The 25,979-nt window shown below is 55.1% G+C and overlaps 1 protein-coding gene across 1 annotated transcript; it reads right to left on the bottom strand.

The window, feature by feature from the left end:
- Window positions 1–7,493: 7,493 nt before the first annotated feature.
- C15H2orf50 (chromosome 15 C2orf50 homolog) lies at window positions 7,494–14,921 on the bottom strand. The gene is made up of 4 exons (XM_045979726.1): window positions 14,461–14,921; window positions 10,273–10,312; window positions 8,197–8,397; window positions 7,494–7,763 (listed from the first exon to the last, which is right to left on the bottom strand). Exons 1-3 carry the CDS (start codon window positions 14,709–14,711, stop codon window positions 8,206–8,208), a joined length of 483 nt encoding a protein of 160 aa, XP_045835682.1. The 5' UTR covers window positions 14,712–14,921; the 3' UTR covers window positions 7,494–7,763; window positions 8,197–8,205.
- Between the last annotated feature and the right edge of the window lie 11,058 nt (window positions 14,922–25,979).

The following is a 25,979-nucleotide window of genomic DNA, read 5'->3' as shown; positions in this document are numbered from 1 at the left end:
AATTCTCTGCCTGCCTTCTTACTAGGGCTCCTGGGCTCCCCTGCGAACCAGCCACTTTTCTAAGGAGCCTGACGCCCTGTTAATAAACAGACTGTGGGGTTTAGAAACAAAGACAAAGTACTTTTGCGGTGTCAGCGTCATCTGCCCTCTTAGGAGACAGAGCTGGGGTGCGTGCCTGTGCGCGTGCGTGTGTGGTGTGTTAACCTGCTTGGGCTGCTTACAAAACGCCACAGACTGGAGAGCATTAACAACAGAAGTTTATTTTCCCATACTTCTGGAAGCTGGCAAAGGAAGGTGCTGCCGAGTTTGGCTCCTGGTGAGACCCCTCTCCCCCACTGTCTTCTCCCTGTGTCCTCACGTGGTCTTTTCGCTGAGTATACACACCCCTGGCATCTCTCTCTCTCTCTGTTCTTAGAAGGACACCGGTCCCATGGGACTAGGGCGCCACGCTTACGACCTCAGTTATCTCCAAATACAGTCCCATTGGGATTGGTAATTTCACACGTGAATTTGGGGCCGGGGGACATAATTTAGTCCATAATATACATATTCATACTTCGCTGCATCTATCCGAATGCACTGCATATGTAATATAGATCACACATACCATGCTGATCCAAAACCTTCCTTTTAACAAAACCCCCAGACTTGAAGGCACACCAGCTTGAGAGGCACCGGCTGCAGAAGCTAAAGAGGATGATGGCGCTCCCTGTGGGACACCTTCGTGAACACTGATTATCTTGGCCAAACATTTGCTTCGTGCATAATGGACCGCAGCAAGGTTAAAGTGCCGTTCCCTGACATCAATTTCAAATGCAGCTCATCGGCTCTTTGCTACATCTACCAAGAGAACGAAGACCATTCTCAGCAATCAGACTGTCGACATTCCAGAAAATGTTGACGTGGCTCTGAAGGGCCCCGGAGGAACCTTCTGGAAAGACTTCAACCACATCCGTGCAGAACTCAGTCTCTTGGAAAGGAAAAGAAGTGGCTCTGAGTTGACAAATGGTGGAAAATAGAAAAGAATGGCTATTGTCTGCACTACACATAGTGCACAAAACATGGTCAAGGGCGCTATACTGGGCTTCCGGTTACAAGATGAGGTGTGTGTGTGCTCCCTTCCCCGTCAACATCGTTACCCAGGAGAATGGCTCTCTTGCCGAAATCTGAAATTTCTTGGGTGAAAATATATCACCAGGGTTTGGATGAGGCCACGTGTGTTCTGTTCTGTATCTCAAGCCCAGAATGATGAGTTAATGTTTGAAGGAAATGACGTTGAACTTGTATCAAACTCAGCTGCTTTGATTCAGCAAGCCACAACCGTGAAAAACAAGGATATCAGAAAATTTGGGGGGTGCTATCTATGTTTCTGAAAAAGGAACAAATCAGCAGGCTGATGAATAAGACCTAAATTGTCCAGCGGTAGAAACAGCAAGATGCCGGATGATTTTTTTTCAGACTTATTTGTGGTATTTTAAAGATGCAACAAAAGCTGTATTGATTTCGGGGCTTTTTCTTTAAAAAAATGCAGCTAATTGGGGCGCCTGGGTGGCTCAGTGGGTTAAAGCCTCTGCCTTCAGCTCAGGTCATGATCCCAGGGTCCTGGGATCGAGCCCCGCATTGGGCTCTCTGCTTGGCAGGGAGCCTGCTTCCTCGTCTCTCTCTCTCTCTCTGCCTGCCTCTCTCCCTCTCAAATAAATAAATAAAATCTAAAAAAATAAAAAATAAAAAAAATAAAAAATAAAAAATGCAGCTAATCTTCGAAGCGGCAAGTGTAGGAGCGTCTTCTTTACTGTTACCTGCCCTGAAGATCCTGTTGATTCGTCTTCCAAATTCAAGGGGTCTCCTTAGCAGGCCACACTCACTACCCCCACAGCCTTTGGGAACAGAAAGGTCAACATAACTTTCCTTTGTGTCACAGAACTGCATGCTTGTGAGGTTGCTCGCTATGGTAAATTCAAAATGAGGCCGGGCGAGGCTCCCGGACAGGGTCCCAGGAGACCACAGAATGTTCTGGAACTTTGAGGGGTCTGGACGTTCTCCACCAAGAAGAATGTGTCCGTGAAGGTCCAAGGACAGACCACACAATCGTCCTCTGTAGTTAGCTTCGTTATGACTGCCCAGTGTAAGGACGAAGAAGCAGATACGAGGAAGAGTCTGGAAGGGAACAGAAGGCTCCCTGAAGAATTGCCCTGGGAGGGGGCATGTCCACGACCACAGGAAGCTGCCCCCGTGGCTGTCCAGTGCTCTTGAGGCTGGGGTCTGCCACTAGGCTTCAAGGGCCAGCTGTTCCGGAAGGACCCGCATTTCTACGTCTCTGTACTTCTAGAAGCATCCTGGGGTGGTGCCTTCTGCCCTCTGAGCCTCCTGGGGGTGCTCCTGCTTGGCGGGAATCGGTCACGTGAGAAGGCGGACTGCGCTGCGCCTGGGACCCCGGGCTTCGTTGTTCATTGTTGGGCCGCTGTCACCGCAAGGGGCCTCACGTGACCACGCCCTTGGCATGTGGCACCGTGACAGTGTTCCCACGCTCTGGGGCGCTCTGGGCAGAAGACACGATTTCTGTTTATGATGCCTTGCTGGGTGGCGGGAATTCTGCAGGGCAAATCTCGTCTCAGCTGCTGCTCTCTGATGTGTCTGGGTGTCCGAGCTGGAGGCTGACGGCTGAGGCCCCCGCAGGGCGAGTGGGAGATTTTGTTGAAGTCTGTGCGGCTCAGCCCAGGGGTTTCCCGTCTCAGGACGCTTAGGCCTCTGAGGGCTCTGTCACTCAGACAGATTGTGGGGCTGTGGCTGTGTCTGTGACCGTCTCAGGGCGAGGAGCACTCCCTGACCTCCACGTCCTGCTCCCCGACTCTTCCGAAGCCCTCTGCTGCTCTGAACACGAGGACTCCACTGGACTTGGCCGTGGACCTGTAGTTTTGGGTTTGGGTTCTGTCCCGTGAGCGACTGAGGATGGAGAGGTAGAGGGCCCGAGTGTGGGGGCATCAGGCAGGGAACGGGATGCGCCCGGAAGAGGAGGTGGCCCTCGGGAGCACTAAGGGGGAGCACTCCGGCTCTCCCTGGGTTTGGGGCGAGTCTCAGGTGTGTGGAGGCATCATTTCAGGGGTTCTCCACGGTGGACTCAATGTGCCCCGTGGCTTCGGTGAAGTCTGCTCATTGTCAGATAACACGATTTGCGTGCCCGCTGCTCCTGCCTTCGCCAGTGCGGTGGGCATGCCCCGGCCTCTGGTTCGGTTGTTCCGCAGCGGGCGGGTACTGCCTGCAGGAAGTGAAATAGGGAAGTAAAGAGTCTTCTTACAAACACCACAGACTTGTCAACAGTCGCAGTGACAACTGAAGAAGCATCTAGAAGGGGAGCGCCTGCCGCCTGCCAGGTGCTTCGCTCCCATCACGGCGTTCCCCTCACCTGCCGAAGCAAGACCGTTTCCGTTTCGCGGTGGTTCCATGGTGGAAGCAGTTCCTGGCCCTGCCCAGTGGCTGGGATTCCCTCCTCCCCCTCTCTTCATCCTGCGTCCACGGGAACAGTGACAGAAGGCAGAGGCTCCCGCCTGTCCCTCCTCTTCTGGGAGTGCCCCCTGCCTGCGGGACCTCTGTAAGACAGAGCTGTCCGAACAAAGGCCAGAGACAGAAGCTGCCTGCTCTGGGCCTCCGCCAGGGGAGGCGGGACTGGAGGAGGAGGATTTCTACCTGACTCTGAGCCTCTCCCTGCACTGGCTGCTTTGCATGAGGCCCTGGATGTGGCTGATGTGGCATGGGGCTCCAGGGTCTTGCAAACCTCTGCTGTCTTCCCAGCACGGCCCTTACAGGCTGCGTGAGATGGGCAAGCTCTCAACTTCCCTGGCCTCGGTTTCTTCATCTTAAAATGGGGTTAATCATACCCATCTCATGAACGTTCTGAGAGGCACCCAGTAGGCGCGTAATAAATGGTGGTTCCTTACTGAGTGCAAACTAGCCAAGTGTTTTTGGGGTTTGTGGGTACTGGCTTTGCTCCTAAAGCTGTGGGGAGTGGGTTACCCTAGGAGGAGTCCGGTATGGGCTGCGGAGGAAGATGGGGAATCCCAGCCCCCATGTCCCAGCGGGGACATCCCATAGCATGTTGGCTCATCTGACCAGGGGGCTGACTTTTGGGTCCTTTGTACCCTTGATGGGGAGGGGAGACTTGGCCAGGATGGGGGTTCTACAGTGCAAGTGAGTCTTAGACGTGATGACCCTTCACCCCAACCACTGCCCTCTCCTAAGAACGGGGCATTCTCCTTCATCATCTTGCTGGAATGGTCGCGCTGTGCAGATTGAACGTTGGTACAAAGCTATTGTCTACTATTTAGTGCCTATCATCCGACCTCTAGTCTGCACGGTGTCCTCTAGGGCCGCTTTTGCTTTGTCGTGGGAGCTGGTCCTGACTATTTTCTGTACCGCCTTTAATGTGGATCCCAACCTCAGTGTCCTGTGTCTCTCAGGATATTGACGTTGCGAAGAGTCAAGGCCAGCGGTTAGGCAGAGAGCCCCTCCCTCGGGGGGTGCCCGACGGGGCGCTCAGTTCATGTGGGGCGGCGGGAGTGCTCTCGGGGTGGGCGCCTCTCCCCAGCGGGTCCCATCAGGACGCACCTGTTGTCTGCTCTCCTCTGGCTGGTGAGGTTAAGTTTAATAATGTGGTTAAGGGGAGTCTCTCAGACTTCATCATTTATCACTTCCTAAGAATCTTTCCCATAGTGCTTTTAGTGTCTTTTACTGATTCTTACCCAAATCAGTGATAGTGATAAAATGGTGATTTTCTGTTTTTTTCGTTTTTGCTACATTTTTTAGTAGAGAAGAGCTTTTCTTCCTCTACTTAAACATTTTAAAACTTTTTGATATGGACTCATAGTGTTATGATTATCATTATTATTGTTATTATTTATTCTTATTGTTTGGTGGGATTTAGGGGCACTGGCTTTGCTCAGAAGCTGTCAGGGGTGTGTTGCCACAGGTGAAGTCAGGAAGGGGCATCACTTTACTGCTCTCCTTGCCCCAGATTTCGCCGTGGGAACCCCTTCAAGCTGGTTCTGACACCATCGCTTTGAGGACCCTCATCCGTTTGAACACTTTCTCACTTACGGGCATAGGAAGAAACTCTGAGCTCACCTCGTATGTTCCCTGGACAGTGGTGTGTGTGTGTGTGTGTGAGAGAGAGAGAGAGAGAGAGAGAGAGAGAGAGAGAGAAAGCAGCCATGCTGGTTTGGCACAGAAGAGTAAGGCAGGGGAGGTCAGAGAAGCAGTTGTAAAAGGCAAAGAAAGAATCCTTCCGCCCCTCTCTGGCTGGGTTAGCCCCTACTTCCAGCTCTTCCCAGCCCTGGGCAGGAAGATGCCTCATCTCCTTGTTTCTAATGCCCCACTTGGCCTTTGCTGGCGCCGACACAAAGGCTTGGCGCTCACCTCCCAGCCAGCCTCCTTTGTTTGGGTCCTAATGAGGCATGACACAGACACCCCTTCGCCCCGGTGTCCTTGGTGTCCTTGGCTCCTGGCAGGTGACGTGGCCAGGATGTGGGGGAGTAGAAGCAGACGTCCTCTGGAGAAGAAGGCAGACGCGGCAGGGAAGGGCAGGGGTGGCCGGCTGGTAGTGAGGAGGGGTGTCCCGTGATGACGCCACGTGCAGGGCAGATGCGGAGTGTAGAAGGCAGCTCTTCCGGGGGGCGCTCTGCTCAGGGCTCGCCTCCTGGGTGCTCCCCTGCCTTGGAGCCCTTCCTGGCAGTGTCTGCCCCTTCGAGCAGAAACCCCTCCCCTTCCCACCTGCCTGACTGTTTCTCAGGGACCAGCTCGTGACGACTCCTGCAGGAGGACTTCCTCCCTGAGCCCCCAAGCTGGGGCTCCCACAGACGAGCCCTCTGTCTCTCGGGCTGAGAGCCCCTGACCCACAGCCCCACGGCGGGGTTGGGCACAGGCTGGAGCAGGGACAGGTGCCTGCCTCTAGCAGGGCTCGGCCAAGTGTGGGGAGAACCCGGTCTGGGACCCGCAGAATCCAGGGCTCCATCCGCACACAGCTCTGTGACCCAGGGCCCTGGGCCGGGTGTTGCTTTAAGCCACCTGCAGAACATTGTCGCCCAAAGCTCCTTGTGCAATCAGACAGAAAGCCTCTGCCTCTTACCTGGGCTTATGACCCAGCCCGTGTTTGCCTCCTGATGCTCCTGCAGGGGCGAGGTGTGCTTTCTTGCCCTCGTGAGGCTCAGGGTGGCCATGTGACCTGTTCAGCCGCTAACAGGCTAGCGGATGAGGGCTTGCAAAGCTCTGCACGGCTTGTGTTGGCTCCTGGGCTCTGGTGATGTGCCACGAGAACGTGCCCTAGGAAGCTATTGGTCCAAGGTAATGGGAGATCTATGGACAGACTTGGCCTCAACCCGAAGCCTGGAGCCAAGTCCATGCAGACCCTTGAGCAAGACGTGGCGTGGTGTGTCACTCGGTGTGACGGCGGCCCACTGAGCCTCAGGGCCTGTTTGTACGCCCACAGACAGTGCGCTGAGCAGGTGATGTCCTGGGACTCATTCTCTCCGCCCCCATTGTACAGAGGTGAAGACTGAGGCCCGGAGAGGAGAACTGGGTTTGGTAAAGTCAGGCATGAATCTGGCTCTTCTCTGGCTGTGGGATCCTGGCCAGACTGAACGACGTCTTTGGCTTAGATTCCAAATCTCTCAAATCATGGCAATAACCCTTCCAAGAGACCATCCAGCGAGTGGCCGAGTACAGAGTCTGTGCTCGATAACCGCGTCGTCCGGAGGTGGCAGAACCCACACCTGTCCCCGGCCTCCTGCCCTCCCTCCGGGCACGGGCAGAGAAGCTCTGGATGATTCTCTCCAGTCTACATGGGCTCCGACCCCCACATCTGCATTTAACCTTGACTTATCCTCCCCTCTGGGAGCTCCCAGAATAGCTCTTGCTTCCACCCTCTCTCTCCAACGGAAATAAGAGCCCATCTGGATCCCAGGCGCCCTGCTCCCCTTTCCTGCTGTGGCTGAGCCCAGGCCTGGGCCCCTCCAGGTCCTCTGCAGAGCACAGAGCGCATGGAGTGGGCCCAGGTCACAGGTTCCCAGGGTGGCCGGCAAGGCCTCAGCTCGGGCTCCGTTAGGGGGGCTCCCCCTGGCTTGGCTCCGGCCCACCCCTGACCACCCAGACCATCACACGGGAATGAAGCTGATCCGAGGGCTGACCTCCCAGCAGCTCCTGTGTGAGGACCCACATCTTCCCTGTGTCACTCACCGGGAGGCTACCCTCGCTCCCGAGAGAGGGGCGTCCTCTGCAAACACACTGTCGTTACCATGACCCAGGCCCTGCTCTCAGCAGTCACACACGCTAACCCACTTTATCTCCACGACAACCTTCTAGAATCAGTACTTTTATTAGTCCTGTATGTGGTAGGCAGAAAGTGGCCGCCAAAGTCCTCCATGCCCCAACCGCCCCCTCCCCCGGCTTATGAATATGTTCCTTTACATGCAAAAGGGATTTTGCCAACATGATTAAATTAAGAACTGTGAGATGGAGAGGTTATCTTAGATATCGTAAAAGATGGAGAGAGGGAGGCAGAGAGAGAGAGGTCTGGAGACTGGAGATGCTATATTCTGCTTTTGGAGATGAGGGAACCACGGATGAGGGAACCACGAGCCAAGGAGTGCGGGCAGCCTCCCTCTGGAAGCTGGAAATGGCGGGGAACCAGATGCTTTAGCCTCTAGGAAGAAACAGGCCTCGCACCCCTTGATTTCCATCCAGCGAGACCCAGTCTGGATTTCTGAGCTCCGGCGCTGTAAGGTAGAAGGTGTGTGCTCTTTTAAACCCTCAGTGTGTGGCCATTTGCGATGGCAGCAATGGGAAGCAAATACACCATGTTATGCAGGGAGGGGGGTGCGGAAGAGAGGCACAGAGGGTTCCAACAAGCCACCCAACATCACACAGCTGCTGAGTCCGGGGCAGGATTTGAACCCAGGTAGTCAGCTCGTGACTGCAAAGGCAGGGCTGCCTCTGAGGGGCCCCGCGAGGGAGACCCCAGCCCAGCTGGGTCCGGGCATGCTCCTGGAGTCCTTCTAGTCTCGGGACTGAAAACGGGCCAGCGGAGCCCTTGAAGAGGTTGTGCGGGGCGCGGAGGGGAGGAAAGGCTGGCTGACATGCGTGGGCCACTGACCGGGGCCACGGGCCGCTCAGGCCACAACTGCCTCCCTGCCTCACCCCTATACCCACCTCCTCCCCCTACACGGGCTGCAGCTCGGCTTCCAGCTTCTTCTTCCGGACTCCGCCCACACAGAAGAAGTCCATCCCGACCAGGGTTTGCCCCAGGGGCGTGTTCAGCCTGCTGCCCACCACCTGGCTGGCGGAGTTGGGGACTGTGTCGGAAAAGAGAGACACGTGCTCCGGCAACTGCACGGGCTCCTTCCTGTTGCCCTGAGGAGAGGAGACAGAGGGTGTCACACGCCGCACGGAGCAGGGTAGAGGCGTGCACGGGGCCGGCCCTGAGCAGGGAAAGGAAGCGAGCCGGGAGCGGGTGGCCTCTGGAGGCAGCCTCCGCCAGCTGTCTCCATCCCTGTTGGGCCCCCGGGGAACGCAGAATTCCTTGAAGTCACACACGCCCAGAAACGGTCGCAAATCATAACCGTCCGGCTCCACGAGCCCCCACGCCGTGAGCAAGTCTGTGCAGCCGCCCAGATCGGGACGTGCCACGCGACCCGGGCCCGCCTGCTCAGACCCCTGTCTCCGTCCCCACCCCCCAGGCAGCCCCGGCTGCATCTCGGACTCCCGGTTTTGAGCTTTATCTCGTGAGACGGTGCTCCCGTCTCTCAGGAACGTGTGTTCGAGGGTCGTGCACGTTCCTCCGTGTGGCCGCAGCTCCCTTGTCCTTGCTTCACCGCACGCCCTTGTGCTGCGTGCGCGAACGTTCCACGTTATTTGCCCATCCCGCCACGGATGGCACTTGCGTTTGTTCCCAGGCTGGGGGTCTGAACGTTCGCGCACGTGACCGGAAGGGGACTGAGTGTGTCAGTGCCTGAACTAGAACAACCTGGGGTCCGGGTCACTCAGGGCTACCCTGGGTCCACCAGCGGTTATAGGACCAATGCAGTAACAGGCTCCTGGCTTTCCCCTGGGAAATTCCGGGCCACGGTGGCCCCACACCTTTGGGCATGATACAGGTGTCAGTGATCGGGTTGCTAATCCCAGCCCTTGGCAGGGAGACCGTAGGCTGGGAGCCCAGCCCAGGAGCTCGGTGTGGGATTTCAGGTCTCATGAACGACACCTTCTATCCCAGGGCAGACAGCGAGCCCGCAGGCTGGGAAGGCAGAAGTTAAATCTCCCCTAAGGCTGGCAGGCGTGGCCACCGCCTCGGATCACTTGGCCCACTGCTCATTTTCCAGGTTGGTTCTTTGACCATCCTTAGGGCCACATTCATCCAACATTTGGTCATTTAGCATCAACTGAGTGCTAAATATTTATTAGGTGCTGGGGGGAAGGGCATGGCTGGTGGGTGGGGGACAGCGAGGAAGCTGGCTTTCTCCTTTCTCTCAGGGAGCCCACAGCCTGGTGAAGTCGATCATTGAAACGTGACAGGCTCTTTCAAAGGAGCCGATTGGATATGCTGTTGAGTAACCAACAGAAGGATCTGAGGGAACCTGCTCGGGAAGGAGAGATTTCCAGAAGGAGGGAGGCCCGTGAGTGATGAACAAGGTTAACTGACAAGGCGGGAAGGGCATTTCAGGCAAGGGAACAGCACGCACAAAGGGAGGGTTAAAATAATGTATAGGTCAGCGTGGGGAGGCAGGCCAGTTAGATCATGCGAAGTGTTGTGAGCCGCCTGGAAAAATGCAGATATATGGAAGGATTTTAAGCAGGGGAGGGAGAGGGTCAGCTTTGTGGTTTAGGAAAATCACCCTGGTAGCAACGTGGAGGACGGATCGGAAGCGGTGACATTAGAGGCAGGAGAATTCCTTTACAACGTACGTGCACCCAAGCTGATCCCCATACGGAACACCACACACGCTCCACTCACTGCCTCGCTGACATCCTCATGGGGACAAGCATTTCCGAAGCGGACACCCAGCTTCTAGATCTAGTAAGATCTAGAAACGCTGCGGGAATCTAATAGCTAAACGCGCGCTAAGCATTTTCTTTCCCCCAGCCCCTGAGTTTCTTGAAATAAGACAGTATACATATTTTTGTCTTTATCCATTCCAGCACCCAGCACACAGTAGGTCCCCCGTAAACGTTCGATGAATGGGCTCACATCCCCCGTGCACGTCTGCATGACAGGAACGCCGTTGGCCTTACCAAGGGGTCGTGGTCTTTCAGGAAACTCCAGTACTGAGCCCTGGAAAGGAAAACACGGGGGGGGGGGGGGGGCGTGTCACATCTTTCTGCGACATTTTTTCGCAAATGGCTTTCACTGTGTCAGGTGAATGAGTCAGTGCCATGGACGCGTTTATCAAGTCATGCGGGAAACGAAAAGAATCAAGTGAAACAAACACCTCAAGCCAACCACATGGGCTCTACACCGAGCCTCTACACCGAGCCAAGGTTTCAATAATTAGTGACGATTCCCGGAGTGACAGGTGTGGGGCCAGAGGTGGTGGCCCGTGATGGGGAAGGCAGGGGTGCAAGCCCTCTGCGTTTTCAGAGCCCAGCGGGAGCCCTTAAGTACTTTGTCAAGAAAAACCTCACTTTTTTTCTAATTTTTTTCTAATTTTTAATTTATTTGACAGACAGAGATCACAAGTAGGCAGAGAGAGGAGGAGGAAGCAAGGTTCTGTGCTGAGCAGAGAGCCTGATGCGGGATTTGATCCCAGGACCCTGAGATCATGACCGGAGCTGAAGGCAGAGGCTTAACCCACCCAGGTGCCCCCCAAAACCTCACTTTTTTGGTAGCCTTGCAGTGTGCGCCACAGAGGAAGGTGGGCAGCGTGTCGGAGACCGGGACAGGGCTGCTAATTTCATTTTTATTTCAAACTGTTTTTAAGAAGCTGAACAGTTCTGTAAGACTTAAAATAAAAACAGACTTCTCTGCCCCGATCCTCCCAGCCCTCGAGCCCCACAGCCTCCGGTCACGTTTCCAGCCTTTTCGCTGTTTCTTTGGGTCTGCCATAGTCGTATTCTGGAATGATAAATCTAGATTGCCATTTCTTGAGTTTTTGAAGCTGTTAGCGTATCCGTGGACTTTCAGTTATGGGAGATGCTGACTTAGCTTTCTTGCCCCTTTTCCCTTCCCTCATTTCTTCCAAAATGATTGCATCATAGATTTTGGCGGGACCGGTGTGCGTTGTTCATACCCTCGGGGTTCTCTAGATACTGTTTGCCGAGCGGCTATCTAGGACAATAGTATCTCCGATCCTTCCTTGGACAGCCTGGAGTTTTTTTCCTAGAGTTTATGATCACATTTTTTCCTGGTTTTCTTAGTTTTCTGTGTACAGATCACTGATTCCAAACTCTCCAACAAGATTGTAAAGCCCCTCCCTGTATGATCTTCCACACAGACAAATGCAACAGGTAATCTACTGTCTTGTTCAAGTTCGTTGTCTAGAAGCTGCTGTCTGGGAACCTTGGTCGCCCTGCTCCCATGAAGGCTGCTGCCCAAGACCCCCTCCTGCCGTCCTGACCTCTCCTCGGGGGTCCCCGCTTTTGGGGTCCCGGGCCTTTCTTCCTTGTTTACTTTCCTGTTGTGGAGGACACCCTCCAGTGTCCGCGCATGCATGCACTTCTACGGTTCTAGAAAATTCTCAGACGCTTTCTCCTCCGATATTTCATCTCTCCCAGCTTCCCCTTGGAGAGCTCTGTTGGAAGGTATGTGGGATCTCCTTGCTGTTTTCCAGGGTTCCATGTGTTCCCCCTCCTTGTCTTTCCGAGTCATTGTGATGAATCTGGGTTTATGAAGGCTCACTTCAGCTGTGTTTTGTATTTCAATGTTATAGATTTTTTTTTTTCCTAGAGGTTGTTTTTGGTTCTTTCCCAAGTTGCCTCATTGTTCCATGCTCAGACTTTGAACCGAGTTCCCTGTCTTCAAGCTACCCTCCTGAGTCGCTGGGAACCTCCCGACCTGACCCTTCCTGGGGTTCCTGTTCCCTCATCAGCTTCCCCCCCGCAGTTGACTCTCGCCTCCTCTCCTCCCATCCCCCCCCAGGTGTCCTGACCCTTCCACTCACCATCACCCCTGTCTTGTCACGTGGTAGCCATGTTCCAAGAGCTTTGGTTTTGAACTAACGGAACCTCAGAGCCACACGAAGACTTAGCGAGAGCCAGTGAGGTAGGAGGCGGGAACGTTGCCCCTGTCCTCGCTCTGCTTGCTGCCTGCTTTGCTGGCTGTGTGGCCCTGAGCGAGGTCACTGTGGTCTTGGGCCCTCAGTTTCTCTGTCTAGAAAAGCCCCAGGAGGTGGGTTTATGGGGCACATCTCATGGGCCCTGAGACTTCAGATATAGACCTGAGTTCAAAGACTTGGTGCCAAAAAGTAATATTTTGGACAAGATACATCCTTAATATGGATCTCCCTAGTTTCTTGTTACCTTTTTTAAGGCCGCGACTAGAATATGGAAAATTCCGCAGGTGGCTCGTGCCATATTTCTGCTGGGAACACCGCTCTGGATTTCCCTAAACTCTTTCCTCTTGGGGTCTGTGACCCCTTCTTTTCTGGCAGCTTCTCTCGGTCTCCTGGCTACTCGCTGTCCAGCAAGTGACTGTTGCCGGCCGAGTGCTGCGACCTCATCGCTCGGGACATGTGTCATCCTTCCGGGGGGGCTCGTCACGCCTGCCGCGCCAGCGTTCTGCGTGTGCTTTCTCCATCGAGCGCAGATCCCCATGTTGTAAGGGTCACCCCCGCAGAGGGTCTGGTCCAGTGGTTCCCAGTGCACTCAGAGTCAGGCACCGTCTCCACTCTTTTTGTCACCGCAAAGAGAAACCCCCTGTCCCTTAGCGGTCACTTCCTTTCTCCTTCCCCTCAATGCCTGGCTGCCTCCCCGCGTTCTGTCCTCTGGGGCCAGCGCCCGGCTCCTGACTGGTGCCACTCGGCCACCTCCGGGGAGGCCACCAGGATGTGGTTTGGCGTTTCACACCCCACCCAGCTCTCGCGTCTTCACCCCAGAGCTTCTCTGCCCGCCAATGACCCAGGCTGGAGGCAGGGTCCCCGGACCCTCGTCCCCGCGCCCACAGCCGCTCTGCGCCCAGTTCTCCTGTGCACTCACAGCCCCCCAAGTCTGCTCAGGTTGCCCCCCAAACACACACACACACACACACGACCCTACACCCACCACACAAACCCACATACACACACCTCCACACACACCACACACATACCACACCAGACACACACACCCACACACACCACACGCACCCCCCCACACACCATGCACATATCATACACACCAGACACACGCGCGTACACACCACACACACTCACGCACACATGAACCACACATATACACACGCCCCATCCCCTGCACCCCACGTACCCCCACACCGTGCACACACCGCACACATTCGCACTCCTGCCCGTCAGCAGTCGTCACACTCCTACCACAAACACAGGGCTTGACTTTTTCCACAGATTTTGGTGGATCACATCGTGCTCTTCCTCAAAGCCCTTGCTGGGGTCTCACCACACTTACACAAACGACCGTCTACAGGCTGTGAGGGGCTCCCACTCCTCCTCATCTTGAGCTCCCGTCCCCTCACAGCCGGCCACAGCCACATGGATGGTCTCTGTTTAGTTTTGTTTTTTTTTTTAAGATTTTATTTATTTATTTATTTGACAGACAGAGACTGCAGGTAGGCAGAGAGGCAGGCAGAGAGAGAGGGAGAAGCAGGCTCCCCGCTGAGCAGAGAGCCCGACGCGGGGCTCCATCCCAGGACCCCGAGTTCATGACCCGAGCCGAAGGCAGCGGCTTAACCTACTGAGCCACCCAGGGCGCCCTAATCACGCTGAACTCTTCTCAGCCTCTTCTAAGGTCTCAGCCTCAACACCATCTCCTCAGAGAGGCCTCCGTAAGAAGAAGGCACCCACCCTCCCCTCACGCCCTGACACTTGTCACACGGCCCGTCCTCCTCTCTCTGCCTGCTTCTCGGCCGCCCTGTCCTGAGGGAGGCTCCAAGGAACTGGGTCTGGGCCTGCCTCGTCCCTCACCGCAGCCTGCTGGGCGGCTCTATCCTAGAAAGGTCTGGATTGAACAAACGCGTGAAGGTCGTTCACCTGGGTCAGAGGGCCAGGGTGCTCCCCTCGCCACCCTGCCCCCCCCGCCAGTGCGGCCGTGACTTCCTGGCCCGCCCGGGAGGGATTCTTCCAGAGGCAGGTGGGACCCCAGAGTGAAGGACGCAGGTCATCCGGCTCTTGCCCACCTTCCCTCCCACCCTCAAGGCCCCAGCTGGGCCCTTTTCCATCAACACCCATTTGCTGGGTTACTCCTTCTCATGGATCTCTCTTCTTCCAGAAGCTTCCTAGACCCTGAGTTAGGCTCGGGGTCAGGCAGGGCACTCACCAGCGCTGTTGGCTTCTCCTCTCGGCCTCCACGAGCTCTCTCCACAGCTGATCCTGCCTCACACCGTCAGTCCCCAGGCCCAACCGCTCTGCTCCTGGGGCCTGGGGGACTTGGCGACTGCCAGCAGGACCCCTGCCCACCACAGGGCCACTCCGGGCCATGGAGGAGTCCAAGGCTGACAGTCTGGTTAAGGGCAGCCGGTACCCAGCTGACGTGGTTCTCGGGAACCCCGGGGCAGGGCGGCTCCCCATGGAGGTGTGTATGTAACCCAGAGACAGAGAGAAACAGAAATAGAGACTGGAGAGTTAGAGGGAGAGAGAGAGAGAGAGAGAGAGGCTCCGGTCTGAGCTTGGACCTCTCCTGGGACCCCCCCGCAACCCCGGGGAAGTCTGTGCAGGGGTCCCCCTCACTAGCCGTCTAGACCCCAAGCCCAGAGTGGCTGATGCGGGCTAGGGAGGGCACTTGAGCGGAGCTGTGTTCCCAGCGTCTGCCTGTGTTGACTGTTGCCGAGGGGACAAGGGGACAGGCAGCTCCCAAGTGTGTTTGACATCTGAACCCCGGTCGGGGGGCGGGCAGCTGGAGAGAGTTTCTGCGTCTGTGCCAGGCCCGGCTCAGCTGCCCTTCAGCTCGGACCCCAGGCCCCCTGGCTGGAGAACTCAAAGCAGCACTGGGGTGGGGGAGATCAAAGCCTTCTGGGCTTTGAGACCAAAGGCTTCCCGGGGCGGTAAGAAAAGCCCTTGCCCGGCCTCCTCAGCAGACAGGATGCGGGGTTTGGGGCCGGGCCTCCAACTGTGGCCTCGAGTGAGCTCTAGAGCCAGAGCCGATGCCGATGCCGGGATGCGGGGGTGGGGGGGGTGGGGGGGCGTGGGGGGTGGGGGGGTGGGGTGGTGGGGGTGTGGGGAGATGGGGGGGGTGGCGGGGCAACGCTCGCTTCCCTGCTGGAGGGGTTCCTAGCAGGGGCGGGCGAGGGGAAATAAGTGACGCAGCAGTTAATACCTGCTCTAGCTGCATCAACCTGGAGGGTTTACAAAGACCATCCTTCATGTGGCTGAACCCGCAGGGGCCTCCGAGACATAGACTTCCAACCCCATTCAACCCAAGAGGGAACGGAGGCCCTCGCCAGTAAAATTAAGTGCCTGTCCAAGGTCCCTCAGTTACCCTGAGGCTTGGCCTTGGCTTTAGATCCTCTGAACGAAAAAAGGAGAACTGGAGGGTGGGGATTCATGTTCGGAGCCTTTGGCTGTGACTCTGCTCTGACCCAGTGGGGCCCAAGTTGCTCCGTGGCTCCAGGCCCCTCCTGCTGGCCTCAGCTGGCGCCCTCAGGCACCCCTCCCAGCTGGTGCACAAGGGAAAGACCGAGAACCCTCAGGAAAGAACAAGAGGCCAGGGAGTACCACTGCCACGGCCCAGGTCAGCGGTGGGGAAGCCCATGCTGGCTTCAGGCAGAGGACTGGAGCAGAGATGGGGTGACAGCTGCCAGCACTCACCTGGGGGGGGGGCGAGTGTTGTGACCTTCTGGGACATCAGTCCGAAAGCAGAGGCTGTGGGGCCAGTGGGGGCTGTCTCTCCTCTCTCCTGTGTTCTTCCTCCAGAGCTGGGACAGGCAGGCTGGCATTCTACGATCCTGGTGTTTTCCCAGTAAAGGTGGATGGGGTGAATGCCTGGGGGCCCAGAAGGAGGCTGCCCTGGTGGTTGAATAACTCTTCAGCAGCTGGGCCCCCAGCACAGCCAGGACCCGTCCCTACCTTGCCGAGGAGTGGCAGCTCTGACCTCGAAACTCTGGGAGAGGTCGCATGAGTGTGTGTGCAGACGGTGTGTGCCTGCTGCATGGGACGCTTCTTGTAAGCTCAGTGGCAGGCTGAGGCGTGGAGCAGCCTGGAACAGCCATGCGGATTGCTCAGATACCTCGCCACATGCTCCAGAGACAAGGAACAGGACCAAAAAGGCCAGCAGGGACATCCAGGATGACCAACGGCTTGGTGTATGTAGAGGCTGAATATTTCTGTGTGGGTTGGTCTTTAATTCAGAAGCTATTTCAGACTGACAGATGGTAGAGGGACAGACAGAAATGTGACAAAGCAAATACAACAAAATGTTAATTGTACAATCTAGGTCACGGGTATATGGGTGTTCACTGTACCCTTTTTCAACGTTTCTATATGTTTGTAATTTTTCAAAATAAAATGTTGCGGGGAGAAAGACTTCACCTGCCAGTCCAGCTTGAACACATTCTCTTTCCTCGGTCACCGAGCCAAAAAGTGTCCAGATCCACTTGGGTGGGTCTCCCTAAGCCCAGCCTGGGGGACCCCCCCAAGGGAGTCAGGGCACTCGGTTCTAGTCCCAGCTCTGCCAGTGGCTTGCTGGGTGTCCTTGAGCAAATCAGTGCCCCTTCCTCACCCCACACCTTGTGATGTAACTTTATACACCACCCTCCAGGACAGGACAAAAATCCCTCGATTTGGGGGTTGCTGGAGCTATATTTTAATGGATTTCTCTCAATCCCAGAAGGACCTTGAGGTAGGTTCTGTTAGAACTCTACAGCCCGGGCTCTGGTGTGCAGGCCGGGCTAGGCCGGGCTCCACTGGGCCAGGTAGCAGCAACCTGAGAGATTCTGACTGGCGGAGTGAGGCTCCGCCCTGTGGGGCAGGTGCGGGTGGGGCTTGCCCGAGAAGCCACGCCCACTACCTGTAGACCCGCCCCTTCCCGAGTTGGCCCGCGGAGGGCTAGGCCTGGGCGGGAGCTCGCACTGCGGGCAGGGGCCTAGGAGGAGGTTCCCGCAGGGAGCCTGCGGAGCCGGATTGACGTCGCTGAGCAGAGACGGGAGCAAGCAATAATGGGGGTCACCGGATGAGGTGCAGGGAGAGGCGGGGCTCCGGGAGGGTAGGGGCTGCGGTGGGGAAAGTCTTTGCCGGCTTAGTTTAGGCTTCCTTCCTCTCCCCTAGGTCTCTCTTTCCCAGATGAAAACTGGCTTAACTCTGTTTCCCCCGTGCGCACGCCCTGAAGGCTTCATGAAAGGTGGTGAAAGCTGAAGGATTCAGGGCCACCGCTCACACCTTTCCAGCTGCTCCTGCCGAGCCCCCAGAAAGTTCGCAGATGATGACAACAGCAGCATTCAAGGTAGTTTATGTGTGGAGAAATGCAAACCCCTTGTCATCCAGCCATTTTCACTTTAACAGTCACTTTTGTTCGTTCTTTGCTGTCAGTTTACTCAGCCTTGAAAAATTTAACATCGGAAGCATCTTTTCATGTCTTTCTTCATCATCTTTATACGTCTCCCTTTAATCAGTTTCTTAGAACTGGTGTCACAACTCACTTAGCCAGTTCCCTGTTCTTGGGCATTCACTCTGTTGCCGGATTTGGCAGTCGTTCCGATGGATGTCTGCGCCTCCGTGGGCTGCAATGTTGCCAACAGGACATGTTCCTAGAACGGGATGACCCAATCGGAGGGTGCGGACATTTTCACGACGTGCAGCGCCCAGAGCACCTCTCCGGCCAGGCTCGAGTGTGCCGGCTGGGCTGGTCCCCACCAGAACCAGGAGCTGTGTGTCGGGGTCGCTGAGACCTCCCCCAGCTTGACGATGGGCTAGGAGGACTCCCAGGACTCAGCCTGCGGTAGTGCTCGTGGCCCTGATTATTTTGGCCAAAGGAAATGCTGCAAAATCAGGAAAGAGAAAAGGCATATGAGAGGAAGCCCGGAGGAAACCAGGCACAAGCTTCTGAACTGTCTCCCATGGGCTCACACAGGGCACGTGGGCTCCCCTGGCACTGAGTTTTGACAACACGTATGAAAGGTTGTCGACCAGGTAGGTTCTTTCTTTCTTTCTTTCTTTTTAAGATTTATTCATTTATTTGAGAGACAGAGAGCAAAAGCAAGCACTTGGGCAGGGGGAGGGGCAGAGGGAGAGAGAGAGAATGTCAAGCAGATTCCTTGCAGAGCATGGAGCCCCATGCAGGGCTCGATTCCAGGAGTCCTGAGCTCATGACCTGAGCTGCCCGAGAGTCCGATGCTCAACCACCTGAGCCACTCAGGTGCCTTGACCAAGTAGGCTCTTCAGAGACTCAGTGCCCAGGGCTTTTGCGGCATGGGGTGGGGGTCATGTAGGCACCTCTGTGTAGCGCGTCCCCAGATCCCAGAGTCCCAGAAGGAAAGCCCGCCCTCAGCACGAACCATATTGTAGCACAGTTTAGGCAGAGGGAGCCACTCTTACCGGGGAAGGGAGGGAACCCTCCGGACATGCAGGTTGCCGGAGCCCGGTGAAGGGCGGTCCTGCCAGCGGGCTGCGCCGAGGGTAGTGGTCTCAGCGGCTGCTTTGCTCTTGCGAGATCGCGCTGCTAAGTTAGCTAGCCCTCGTTTTCCCCGCGAGCATCCTTGATGGTTTCCGGCAACTAGGCGCTCCACATTTTCCATATCCATCTAGGCTCTGGGAGATCATTTAAATATTCCCTGATAGATAATTGTGTTAAAAAAAATAATTGTAGAGCACTTCAGGGCTTGCTTTTCTCCCTGAAGTGTGACGGCCTCGTGAGGGACGGTTGATCCTCTCTGGGTTTGGTGCGGAGATGGGGCGCTCAGAAAACCGTGTCTCCCACTGGTTCTGTGGGCAGGAAATGGGGTGTCAGGACCAGACCCCTGCTGACCGCCATTTCTGGTCTCCGCCTAAATTATTATTTACAGTGGAAAAGCATCCCACATAAACTCAGTGGTTTATATTCTGAAGAGCCAGGGTTCCTGGGAATTGGGGGCATTTTAAGACTGGAAAAAAATCTGGGGCCATCATCTTTATTTTCTTTATTCTGGAACTTCCCACCGCTGGGCAGTTGGATGCCTTTTAGGTGAGAGGAGTTGGACGGCGGTGATTGCGATGCACATCTGGGGCAGCAGGGGGCAGCCTGTAGCCATACATCTTCCCTCAGCTCCAAACTCTGGGATTCCCTCCCGTCCTGTCATGGGGTGGGGGCCCTTAGGGAAGGCGGGCGTCCTGAAGGTTTGAGGAGTTCTGAGTGTGACACCCAGAAGTGTCCATGAAGGAATTCAGCTATGGGCCTGGGGGTAACCAGGGCTTGACAAAGAGCCCTCAGTTAGCAGTGGCTCTGGGCGGGGGGTAATACCCCAAAATGGTTAGTGACAGGTAGGGCCCAGGCACCAGCCAGCCAGGAGGGACTGGAGGCCACCTGCTGCCACTCAGGAGTGCAGGAGTGAGAGGCGGGAAGTTGGGGGGGGGGCGGGTTGGGGAGCAGCTGTTTACCAGGTGGGATGAAAGGATCTGGGTCTTTAAGAACCGAACCAGTACTTACAGGGTGATTTGTAGCCGGAAGCCGCCTGTGGGGACCTGGAGCAGTGGTGATCCCATCAGCCCAGGCACTGGGGTTTCAGTGGTTCGTAGGGTCGGTAATTATGAGAACAGGAGCTGTTCGCAAATCAAGGCGATACAGTCCCCTCTCATAGCAGATCAGGCTACCTTGCCCTTGGCTTCCCGAGCCCCCATGGTTTGCCCACCCCTGCTGACCCCCGCAGGTCTGCTCCCCCCGGGGGACTGGTCTGGCAGACCTCACCCCTGCTCCGGGCTCCCCCGAGCTCCTCTAGCTGCCTGTGTGGCGGTGGTCGCCCAGGTGAGGCCGGGGGCCGGGCTGGAGTGGGGGGCAGCTGGGCCGGCTGGGGGAGGGGAGGAGAGCACCCAGCCGGGTACAGGGCGTAGATTTGTGTCGGGCAGACCTCCGTCCCAGCTCCAGCCCCACCCCTGGGTGACTGTGGGCGAGCCCCCTCCCCTGTCTGCCCCGCGCCCGACCTGGCCCTGCTGGTGAGAGCCGGCTGGGAAGGCGGTCACGAGCGCCCTCCAGCTCCGTGCCCGTCTGTGCTGGGCGTGTGCGGGCTCGGTAGGTTCTTCCAGGGAGAATCGGGTCTAGAATGTGGGTGTGCCCAAGGACTCAAGTCCTGCAAAGTCCAGTGACCCCCAGCAGCTTGTCTCCCAAGAGCAAGTTCACGGGAATCTGTAGCCTGAGTAGAGCAGATCGCCCTTTCGGGCGCCTCGTCCGGTTCCTGGAAGACCTGTGTAGAACAAGTCCGAGTGAAAAGAGCTCCTCCCGCCTGAGTGCCCTGCTGGGACGTTGGTCTCTTCTCGCCTTTGGCCTTAAGCTGGGAGACCAGCTTTTCTTGGGTCTGAGCCTGCCAGACTAGCGCTTACGCTGTCGGCTCTGATGGGTCTCTGGTTCCATCTGTGCTTCCGGGGACTTGTCAGCCTCTGATCCTTGGGCCAACTCCTCGTAACAGGTCTGTCTGTCTCTGTCTGTCCATCCGCCTGCCTGTCCAACTCTGCATATCTGCATTGGTCCATTCTTTTTTTTTTTTTTTTTTTAGGGAACCTGAGTCATACAGATGAGTCTTATTTTCTCTGTTTTACAGATGAGGAAACTAAGTCCAGAGAGTTTAGAGGGGGTGGGAACTCAGAGTCAGAGGAGCACAGGCCTGGCCCTCCGAAGCTGGCGCCCGTCTCGTCAGATTGTATTATCCCTGGGTGCAGCCGGACCAGCAGGGAACACGCAGGGCCAGGCTTAAAAGACAGGGACACCTGCTTCTTCTTCACAGGAACCTGTAGGACAAGTCATTAATCAGCTGTAAGGACACAGTCACCAGAAGTACGTAATGAAATCCCCAACATAAAGAATAAAGACACGCGCCCCAATGTTTATGGCAGCCGTGTCCGCAATAACCAAACTACGGAGAGAGCCCGGTTGTCCATCGACAGATGAGGGGATAAGGAAAACGTGATGCACGCGTGCGTGTGCGCGCGCACACACGCACACACACACACACACACACACACACAGAGAGAGAGGAATATTACTCAGCCATCAAAAGGAATGAAATCTTGCCATTTGCGACAACACGGATGGGACCAGAGGGTATCGCGCTGAGTGAAATAAGTCAGAGAAAGACAATTATCATATGATCTCACTCATATGTGGAATTGAAGAAGCAAAACAGATGAACATAGTAAGGGAAGGGAAAGAAAAAGATGAAAACAGAGAGGGAGGCAAACCATGAGAGACTCTTAATTACAAGGAACAGATTGAGGGTTGCTGGAGGGGAGGTAGGGGGACTGGTCACTGGGGGACGGGCATTAGGGAAGGCACGAGATGGAATGAGCACTCTTTATGCGAGTCATGAATCATTAAATTCTGCCCCTGAAACTAGTAATGCAGTATATGTTAACTAAATTCAATTTAAATAAAGCATTGAAAAAAGGAACAGAGGGGTGCCTGGGTGGCTCAGTTGTTAAACGTCTGCCTTCAGCTCAGGTCATGATCCCAGGATCCTGGGATTGAGCCCTGCATCGGGCTCTCCGCTCGGCAGGAAGCCTGCTTCTCCCTCTCCCACTCTCCCTGCTTGTGTTCCCTCTCTCGCTGTGTCTCTGTCAAATAAATAAATAAAATATTAAAAAAAAAAAGGAACAGAGACATTTGTCCCAAGCCCCTTGAGATGCGCTCGCCTCTGGGGACCCAGGTGAAGCAGCAGCAGGTTCTCTCACGTGACTCTTGGGCCTGCAGTCAGTGGCACCCACTTTCTCAGGAGACCGCCTGCCCCAAGCTTCGCCTTTAAAAACCCTCACTTGGGAGCCATCCGGGGGCTCTGGACTTGGGAGCGCTCGCTCCCGTTCTCCCGCGTGGGGCCGTACCATCCGCAGCCCCTCCGTCCTCACCGCAGGAGCCCGGCTCGGGTCTGTGGGCTTGCTGCACGTCAGGCGAATGGGCTCTCTTTCGGCTCGGTTATAGACCCGTGGGTTGGCCACTGTTCTCCAGCTGTTGGCCGGGTTCTGGGTCTGCCTCTGTTGCTCCCGGTGAGATGCCTGAATCCTTTGACTTGAAAGCACGAGCAGGAGGTGCCCAGGGGCCATGGTGAGCTGTCACCTCCCAGGACCAGGGCTGGGGACTGGGGAAGGGGACAGGACTCCCCGATATCCCCATTCTGCATTTTCAAAGCAGGAGGGAAGTAGATAGGGGCACAGATGTCTGTCTCTCCGGTCTCGTGGGGGTGGGGCACGGGGACAGATGCGGCCTGGCTGGACAGGGGAAGGGACGTGGCCCTCTGGACCTTGGTATTAACCCCCAGCTGGGTGACTTCATGCTGTTGTGGCAATCGTGTTCACCGCACGGTGCATATGAAGAGGCGGGGGCTCAGAGGGCTCGCCCACGGTCTCCGAACGGGAAAGTTGAGCTCGGAACCCCTCCCACATCGAATGCCCCTAGGGCCCGCCTTCCTCCTGTCATTCTTTACTCCCCGTCCAAGGAAATCTTCTGTTCTCTTCTAAACACGGGAGGCACGGAAGCCTTGTTGAAGGACAATATTGGACAGTAGTTGTGGAGAGGAAGCGGTATTCGGTGAGGGATCCAAGAGTTAGCTTTAGAGCTGCAAAACCAAAGCGGGCAGAAGACTGTTTTATCTACTGATGGGACTTTCACAATTTCTTGCTTTTGATTTTGCCCGTAGTAGCCTTGTTTTGATTCCTGTAAAGGCCAACAGCTGTCTCAGACACGTTGGTTCTACAAACTGGTGCAGAGTCTCTAAATCAGGAGGGGTCCTTGGGAGACCACAAACTCAGTCGGGACCTGGGGACGCCCCTTAAAGGGTCACCGTTGTGTAGTAGAAGAAGGATGCTTGCTCTGCGTTCCCAGCACCAAGGGCGTGTCTGAATTCCGGGCCCCTCTGTTAGAGGGCGTAGTGCCTCCGGGAATGAGAATGGATTTGCCTTTGCATCTTGTAAATTCCCCGGGTTCCAGTGCACTAGACCCGCATGCTGCTTGCATTTTGCATTAGGCTGACATTCACTTTCTGGCTTCCTGTGCAGAAAGGGGGCAAATGTGGCGGTTATGAGCCAACACGGGGGTCAGACGTGGATCGGAGCGCCGACTCCTGCCCTCACCAGCGCTGAAATGCTGAGACTAGCTGTGTTGCTGTGGAGCTATGGGAACGCAACTCCTTCCTGGGGCCGTCTGGGTCGAAATCCCCTCTGGCTGCTTTACACTCTCCCAACCAAGCCTCATCCCACTCCCCGGGAAGAAGGTGGGGATGACGGCGGTCACCCCAGAGGGTTATGGCAACGTGAAGCGTCACAAACTTTGTATAAAGTGTTCTTACAAACTGCCTGGGCGCTGGAAAGAATAATGCGGGCCAATATGGTTACGACTGTGTTGCAGTCCCCTGGAGAGAGCTACCCACCACGAACATTCCGGAACATTCCCGCAGCCTCTGCGCTGGGTTTCTGAGGCTTGCTGTGGCAAGGGAGCGCGCCCACCCAGGGGCTCAAGGAGAAGGCTTAGTCATTTTTGCAGCTGCAAAGCGGTCTTGTGTGGCTTTCTTTGTTTCCTTTGTTCTGGTGGCTTGCTCTGTGTCCCCTCGGAAAACTTGTTTATCTCGGGCTGCCTGCCAGCACGGCTCATTTTCACCTGCTCCGGAGATCACGGGGATCCAGCCCGCAAAGACTTGGGTTTCGTTCAAACCAACACGTGATCGCTCTTCCCCAGTCAACACCAAGACAAGACTCTCCCACCACCTCATGAGGGCACCTGCGTCCCACCTGTGTCCTCGTGCCACCAAGCCAGCCCCACCTGACGTCTGCACGCCGCTCTACCCAGGATCGACTCTCATCAGAGCGTGGCTTGCTCTTGTCCTTCGGCCTTGGCTCAGAAATCATCCCTTTCGTGACCTCCTCAGAACGAGCTGCCGTCCGGCTCTGTGTCAGTCTCTGTCATCTTTCATGGTTTCTAGGTGCCCCACTCTCCTCTATTTATGTCAAAGACCTGGAAAAGCTCAGGGGCGTCCTTCAGTATCCCTGATATTATGAGTGATGTTTTCTGTAGGTGCACAGTTTTGGGGAACAGAGGGCGATCCGTAGGTTCCAACAGCTTCTCAAAGGACCCTCGACCTCAGAGTGGTCCAGAAGCTTCCAGAAGCCCTGCTGTATCCACCCTGTCCTGCCACAGCGCACGCAAGGTGGGTGTGTTTCTGCTCGCCAATGGCCACCCACTCTAGGCAGCCCTTTCCGTTCTAATGACTCCCTTTTGCCGCTTCCCGGAGTCCTCACCACACTGTTTCTCCAGCATGTCCGGTTCTGTTTCTGTGAGTGAGGAAAGGGGGCCCCCAAAGGGTAGGCTTTTCTCTATTTTGAGGCTGTGGTGTTAGCTGTGTCACGCTCAAGACTGTTAGAACTTTCTGGTGTGCTTTTCATCATTAGATGGTAAGTTTGCTGTCTTAGGAAGCACATGGTCTCTTTCTTCCCCCCTCTTTTTAATATAACTAAAGTCATTTTCTTTTGATAAATATCTGCTTGCAATTTCTTTCTCCATCCGTTTATTTTAAATGGGAGTACTTACGTCTCAGGCGTGTCCTAGAAACAGCATAAGACTGTCCTAAAGAAAAAAATCCAGTCCGACAGATTCTGCCTTTTAACAACCAAGTTTAGTCATTTTTATTGTAATTATTGATATTTTGATTCTTTCCTACAATCTTATTTCCCACTTTGTGTTCATTCTGCTCTTTAAAATTTCCATTACTTCTAATATTTTAAGATAAACTCTACTTTTCTTTACCTCTTGGAAAATTGCCGATTATTATTTAGTGGTTATCCTTACTTTGTGTATTTAATGCAGTTTATAAAGGCTTGCCATTTTTCTGTCCTCCACCCAAGCATTTGGTATAAAATACACAAATTTTAGAATGTTTTCACTATCATCACTTACCGGATTTTCCATGTCGTTTTTGTGTGGTACTTGAGTTCTACCTTGTTTTTATTACCCCTCCAATTAATTATGATGTTTTATTTAGTCAGTACCGGTTCTGCTTTTCTGGCATATTTACTACCTTCTTTGCTCATTTCTGTCCTCCTTCTGGGTTCAATTTTCTTCTTTTTTGAAATAGTTCCTTTGTTGTTTCCCTTACTGAAGATCTATTGGTAAATTCATTCGTTTCTATTTGTAAAAATCTGAATTCTTTCCATCACTCTTACATGACGGTTTCACTAGGTAAGCAGACCTATTTTGACCATGGAATGTTTTCTTTTCTTTCTTTCCTTTTTTTTAAGATTTTATTTATTTATTTGACAGAGAGAGATCACAAGTAGGCATAGAGGGAGGCAGAGAGAGGAGGAGGAGGAGGAAGCAGGCTCCCTGCCAAGCAGAGAGCCCGATGCGGGACTCGATCCCAGGACCCTGGGATCAAGACCTGAGCCGAAGGCAGAGGCTTAACCCACTGAGCCACCCAGGTGCCCCCCGACCGTGGAATGTTTTCTTAGCACTTTGAGAGTAATCTCCCATTATATTCTGGTTCGTGCTGGCTATCCACGGACATGGCCCATGAGCACTGTCCACGAGCACCCAGTGCCCTGCAGAGATCTGCCCCTTCCTTCTTGTTGCTTTCCAGATCCTCTCTTTGTCTGTGGTCTTTCGTCGTGTTGTCCGGATGTGAGATCCTACTTGAGGCTGCGTGTCCGTGGTTGCTAGTCCCTTTGTCTGTTGGCTCTCCTTCA

This window comes from Meles meles, chromosome 15 (genome assembly GCF_922984935.1).
Source record: "Meles meles chromosome 15, mMelMel3.1 paternal haplotype, whole genome shotgun sequence".
In the NCBI taxonomy this organism is placed as follows: Eukaryota; Metazoa; Chordata; class Mammalia; order Carnivora; family Mustelidae; genus Meles; species Meles meles.
Note: the sequence above shows the minus strand (reverse complement) of the source record. Positions and strands in the feature narration are given on the sequence as shown.

Bases quoted from the DNA above. Each gene is read 5' to 3' on its own strand.
- C15H2orf50 (XM_045979726.1), bottom strand. From the start codon at position 14,711: ATGGGGAGCCGCCCTGCCCCGGGGTTCCCGAGAACCACGTCAGCTGGG. The intron at 10,313-14,460 runs GTGAGTGCCCTG...TTTCCTTTCCAG, and splicing joins AGGAGAAGCCAACAGCGCTG to GGCTCAGTACTGGAGTTTCC. The intron at 8,398-10,272 runs GTAAGGCCAACG...TCCTCTCCTCAG, and splicing joins TGAAAGACCACGACCCCTTG to GGCAACAGGAAGGAGCCCGT.